Source organism: Pangasianodon hypophthalmus, chromosome 17, assembly GCF_027358585.1.
Source record: "Pangasianodon hypophthalmus isolate fPanHyp1 chromosome 17, fPanHyp1.pri, whole genome shotgun sequence".
NCBI classification, from domain to species: Eukaryota; Metazoa; Chordata; class Actinopteri; order Siluriformes; family Pangasiidae; genus Pangasianodon; species Pangasianodon hypophthalmus.
In genome coordinates, this window is record NC_069726.1 from 4274212 (window position 1) to 4280316 (window position 6105).

At 39.7% G+C, this 6105-nt stretch overlaps 1 protein-coding gene across 2 annotated transcripts; it reads left to right on the forward strand.

Moving 5' to 3' along the window:
- The first annotated feature begins 307 nt into the window (after positions 1-307).
- LOC113544702 (methylosome subunit pICln) lies at positions 308-4878 on the forward strand. Of its 2 annotated transcripts, none has more exons than XM_026943613.3 (7): positions 308-878; positions 1430-1566; positions 2831-2962; positions 3038-3148; positions 3252-3425; positions 3884-3953; positions 4571-4878. In XM_026943613.3, coding segments are annotated over exons 1-7 (744 nt in total). In that variant the 5' UTR covers positions 308-759; the 3' UTR covers positions 4572-4878. The 2 variants fall into 2 exon arrangements, with proteins under 2 accessions (XP_026799414.1, XP_026799415.2); XM_026943614.3 differs by having other exon boundaries at positions 321-878; positions 3044-3148.
- The last annotated feature ends 1227 nt before the right edge of the window (positions 4879-6105 follow it).

Below are 6105 nucleotides of genomic sequence, written 5' to 3' on the forward strand. Positions count from 1 at the left end.
CAAAAATCAAGTAAAATACAAAATTTTAGGCTTAAGCAAAGGCTTAATTAAAGAGGTTTTTATTTATAGGTTTTTAGCTTTCTTTTAAAAGTAGCTACTTAGCGAACTAAATATTAAATCTGACAATCTTCATATCAAACTAGCTAACAGCCAGAGATGGCGCTATTTGTCCAGCTTCCTGAGATGAGGGGGCGGAGTTTCTGACAAAAATAATGAGTTTCTGGAGCAGGCAGGGGTGAGGGGGCGGAGTTTCTGAACAGGCAGGGGCGGGGCAGAAGCCTGTTTACTAAAAGCTGTTCTCTAAACATGTCAATTAAAACAAAAGTAATTAAAACTAAATTGAGCACGAGGTCTTTTAGCTACAGCTCGGTCACCTGTCAACTTCCAGGTGAGCACGACTGCCTTCCGGGAAATATCTCACCACTTCCTTCAGTGGAGAACAAAAACGGCGAATTATTTTTGAAAAGTTCACGTTTGCTAAATTAAAATAAAAACATAACCTAAAATGGAGGCTTGTTTTCAGATCAGTGTTAATAGCCTATTTATTTAATTCCCGCCCCTAAAACACGCCACCAGTAGTGTATAGGTCCAACACACACCTCCAGTCAGAGAGAGAGAGAGAGAGAGAGAGAGAGAGAAAGAACCCGGCGTCTGTGCACTCGTTCACTCTTTCTCCATGGCGAAACTCGTGTAAATCGTGCTTTATCCTGCTGTTTGAAGTAGCGAATTACCGGTAGGAGAAGTCCAGCGTTTGGAAGAATGGTGGTGCTGCAGAATGTTTCTCCTCCACGAGAAGGAGTGAGACATGAGGAAGTGGACATTACCGCCGTGCTGGACGGGAAGAGACTGGGCTCAGGAACTCTTTGTGTTGCAGAAAGGTAAATATAAAGCCCCCTGACACACAATGTTAGAATCGAGATGTGAAATTGGCTTTCAATCCTGTGCAGCTTCTTCTGCCACCTCAGAGTCTGTGTTCGAGTTACAGTCTGATTTACACTGTCTGCAGAAACCATCTGCCAAATGTGCAAACTTTTCCAGAGTAACAAAATGGCTGTTTTTTCACTCAGTGTCTAATAGAAATTATCTGCTTCCTTGTGCAGCTTAAACCTTTCATGAACAAAACAGAGGTGCTGCTTCTCATATGTATATATAATGTGTGTGTGTGTGTGTGTGTGTGTATATATATAAAACTGTTAGCCATCCAAAAAACAAATCCCCTCTGAAACATTTTTTTCCATACATGTTCAATAGAGATGAACCTATTTTGCATGACTTTTCAAACTATATTATTGCCTTAATGCAACTCTGTCATGCATCAAAATGTAAAAAAAAAAAAAAGAGCCTCCAAATGTTAAAAAAAAATAAAGAAGAAAAGGTCAGATTTGATTTCTGTTGCCAGTCCTTTATTAAATATGCTTTTTCTTTCCAGTCGTGTATCCTGGGTTGATGGGTCTGGAGTAGGATTTTCTCTAGATTATCCCTCCATCAGCCTCCATGCCATCTCCCGTGACCTGAGCGCGTATCCTGCAGAGCATCTGTACGTCCAGGTCAGCTCCAGGCATCAAGGTATGAATGCAGATTGATGACTGGAAAGAAAAAAAAAAGGCAGTTCTTTTCCAGCACCAAACATAGCTGAGTCAGATGTATTTATAGTATTTATTACCTCAGGCTCAGGTATGTCAGGAGCTGAAAGTCAAGAAAAATATAAATGCTGCAGAAGAAATGGTTACAGGTTTACAATGAGTGGACTGACAAGCTCTCAACCTCTCAGTTAGGCATTAAGAATGAAAGAGTCGTATTCTTACCATTGTGGTTTATAGCATGACGTCAGACTTTGGAATATCCATCCTGACTTTTTAATTAACCATAACAGCGCACATGCATAATCACAGGCTTTACATTTGAGAAGTGTGTACCCAGACAAGGTTCAGTGTGTGGTCTTGTTGAAAGCAACCTTCCTACCCCGTGCTTAACTTTTTTAATCTGGTAGTCTTTTGGATAAGTCTTTCCGGTGGTCTAACAGACAAAGCCAGCTGTTTCCTGGGAAAACTGTGCTTCATGCTCAGTTGCTTCTCTTGTGCTCTTTTGTGATATGTATCTGAAAAGCAGCTCTTTTTTTTATGTAGGCTGTGCTTTGGCAACAGATCGCTTGGCAGTGCATACCAACCTCAACAGCATTACGGATCTAAGCTTTTCTTTTCTTTTTATTCGACACACTTTTATTTGAAGTGTTCCTGAGAAATGAAGTCCAGTTACATACAATTTCATGCTTCAGAAAGGTTCAGATAAGTAACTGACATGACTGAATGGCGACAACAGTTATGTTTTTTTAACCATTAATCCATGGCTATAAATAAGACAATTTGAAGTGGTTATATTTTGCTTCATAGTGGTGCTTCACGTTACCACTTTAGACTGATGTTTTGAACTTGAAATGGTGAATAAACATTTACTTCTTTGTCTAGTTGTCTTTAAATATTGCTTTTGTCATTTTTTTTAGATAAGCCATGTCATCAGTTTGCTAATGAAATAAGAGAGAGGGGAAATAAAATGAAAAACCTTGAAAAATCTCCCCGTTCTGATCTAATTGCTCTAGCCCTGTAGCTAGTCTCTGGTCCAATGAGCTACCTTCAGCTAAATAATTCACACAAATGCATGTGATTGGATGAAGCACTACAGAGGATCTGTTACAGAAGCCTGGAGTTACTGAATTGCTACAGTATTTTTTACAAGTACTGATTGGTCTACTGAAATATTTTTACACTGCGTTAAAGATACAATCCTTCGCAGTTGTTTCATGTGTATACCATGCTGTGGTTGGTGTTTTAAGAAGCTGCCAAGGATGATGAGGTGAAGGCCAAAGAGGAAGCAGATGGCAGTAGCGATGATGACGAGGACGATGACGACGTCTCCACAGGCGCGTTCACAGAGATCCGCTTTGTTCCAAACGATAAAGGATCTTGTAAGTGTTTAGCACACGCCATTTCAAAATGATGCATTCTGTCCATATTTTGTGACTGCTCCTATCTTATCTGAGCTGCAGTGGAGAAGATGTTCATGGCCATGTCCGAATGCCAAGCCCTGCATCCCGATCCAGACGACTCCGACTCTGACTTCGATGGTGACGAGTATGATGTCGAGGAGGCCGGTAAGGCTTTTCTTAAAACTAAATTTGCAATGACAGATTAAACAAATGCAGCATGAACACCTATCTTGTATTATTTATTTTTTTTTATATAACTGGCTCACAGAACAAGGCCAAATCGATCTGCCCACATATTACTCGTTTGAGGAGGGCATGTCTCAGCTGACCATGGGAGGCCAGGCCACATTGGAGAGGTTGGAAGGGACACTGGGTCAGTCCTCGGCCCCACAGCGCTGCATGGCTGGAGTCAGGAGCGAGGACGCAGCCGCTGCACTAGACGGTTTAAAACACTTTTACAACCTAGAAGCACGTTTGTGTGATGTTTTGGTTTCCAGTCTGAAATAATAGCACACACATTCTGTAGTTTTTGCAATTAGCCAATGATCTCATTTGGTTTGCTGTACTAAAATTTAACCAAGTGGTGGCCATATTTGGAATTTCATCAGCCCTTTGGCTTTAATTCATGTTTATTATACTTATTTTCAGGTTATTGATATAGATTAGTCAGTTTAACTTTGAGCTGATATGTAAGCTATGATTTGTCATCTTCTGACCAGTGTGGGCATGCTTCTTTGCCAAACATGACTTCTATGAATTCCCCCAACATGTGGTTAAGTACTCAAAGCCATTTGGGAGAAGATGTGATGTATAAATTATCTGTGGCTTGTTCCAAATCCCTTTTCAAGATCACAGTATTTATAGTGTTGGTGAACCATTAAAACATTTCTCCCCTTGCAGATGAAGCAAAGACAGACTCGGCTGCTCTTGGAGTGTCGGGGCAGTTTGACGACGCCGAAGTTGACCACTGGTAAGCTTTGGTGTTTTTTGGTATGTTGGAGAGACTGTTAAGTGCAAAAGTTTGCATATCCTATAGAACTAAATGAAGCCAGTTTAGCTTATACCAGCAATACATTTTGTGTGGTAGGTTTCACAGATGTTCCTTCATTCTGTGTAATAAACAGTTCAAATATTAATGATGTAAAATGTATTAATGTAGAATTTATAGTTGCTAATAACATATATGCCCTTTATAACTTGAAACAAACTCTTCTATATCCTCTGAGCAGCTTTTAGATCCTCACATTTGTAATATTTTTGTACAAACCATTGTACAAGTCATACACTTCCTTCCTCAGAGCTGGAAACTGAGAGGGTCGTAATATTTTCCCGATGATGTAGCCCTGGATTGATTTCATTTTTAAAATCTTAGGACGCAAACCTTTGCACTCGACCGTCAATAGTGTCAAAAATGAAAGCATTTAAATACAAGTCCAATGTGCTGGACTACTCAGCCAAGCTAACAAATTGCTGCTATCAAGTTCCTTGCATCCAGCTCTGTATATTTATTCCAAGTGCGCTCAATGATGCCACAGCTCATGGAGCCAGTTCTTAATCAGCTGTGTCGACTCTGTCCCCTTTCTGCAGAAGGAACAGAGAGCCTCTTGTTTTGTCTCGGCAGAAGCACTTGAAACAGAGCCGGAACGGGCTAGCAGGGCGAGACACTGAATTGTGGAACGGAAGCCAAAGCCCTGGGCCTTATGAATGTTAAATCACTAAATCATTGCACAATTATAGGCTAACACCAGCCTTCCTTTTTGTGCTGGCAACACTGTCATACTGTCAAATCATCATTTCTTTGTAACTTTTTGTATTGACTTTTTTACTGACAAGGACCAGTGCGTACTAATATGTGCATTTCAGTAATGTATTAAATAAAGCTAAATATAATCTCCTCTTGGTTTGGAAGTGGAAATTTGTCTGCTTTTTAAGGTTTTAATACTGTGCTGCTGTGTGTATGCCCTAGTTTTGCTATTTCTCTCTTTCGTGCTAGTGATCAGGTACGATCAAGCCCGTCTTCCAGACAGATGAACTCATTTCCCTTAGTCTCGCAGCCAGCACTGGCACAGAAGCAAAGCTCTGTCTTCCAGTGTGAGACTCTACTATGGCAGTATTAACAGGCTGTATGGACTATCTTCTGCATCACAGAGCTTGAAATAATGGATGCTTGGGTATTCAATCACTTCCATGCATATTAATTAATCTCCAATATTTTGCCACAAAATGACTAGCAATATGCTTAAAATATTTCTAAACTTTTTTTTTTTTTTTTTTAACTTGGATCCCTAAGTTGGCTTCAAAGTCTTAAGGGTGGGGATAGTATGTGCTTATTTTCCACTGCACAATTTACAGGATAAAATCTTAAACCAGTGAAGCAGCCTGCCCAGGAAACGCAGCTCAGCTTTTCCCCACGCGATGTCCAGAGTAATTACAGGCTGAAACTGCTGAGGAGAGCCGTGGCTGGAATGCTGGTTTCTCAGCAAAGGTCTGATTATTGTTGTTGGCACAGTGTTGGCTATTTTGCTTAAACACTACACTGATCAAGTTGTGCAATATGGTATAGCTTGGTTAGAAATGAATCCTTAATGGTATCGTGTGTCAGTAAAAACCTTTGCTTCTGTAGAAGTAACAGAATAGTGGCAGGTATAATGGAGTTCCTGGTTTGTTGGTCCATTAACAATTTTAAATACATAAATGACATGGTGTAATGTGTACACTGAGACAAGTCTACACATTCAGAAGGATTTTTGGCTTTAGGGAATTGCTGTCTTCAGGACTATGATCTACTTTTTTCAAGAATTAATAAAGTCAAATAGCATTTTTTTCTGTGCGAGGCTGATAGCTATTTTACTACAGCATTGTTGAATTCTTGAATCTGATTGGTCAGAAAGTGTTGATTAATTTACAGTAACAGTAATTTCACAGGTTCAAATGAATGCTCTGGTTCTAATACGTTGTTTCTATAATAACAACTTATTCACAAGGACTTGTATGGCGGATGCGCTATATGATCGATGTTTAACAATAAACAGTGTTTTCATTTAACAGAGAAATCATATCATTGATATTGAAATATTCTGTAAAGAGATGTTTATTTAACAAGTATGGAAGGAGTCGCCAGT

Excerpts from the sequence above, each read along its gene's own strand:
- LOC113544702 (XM_026943613.3), top strand. The coding sequence starts at position 760 with ATGGTGGTGCTGCAGAATGTTTCTCCTCCACGAGAAGGAGTGAGACAT. Across the intron at positions 879-1,429 it reads ACTCTTTGTGTTGCAGAAAG|TCGTGTATCCTGGGTTGATG; the intron begins GTAAATATAAAG and ends TTTTCTTTCCAG. Across the intron at positions 3,149-3,251 it reads GTATGATGTCGAGGAGGCCG|AACAAGGCCAAATCGATCTG; the intron begins GTAAGGCTTTTC and ends ACTGGCTCACAG.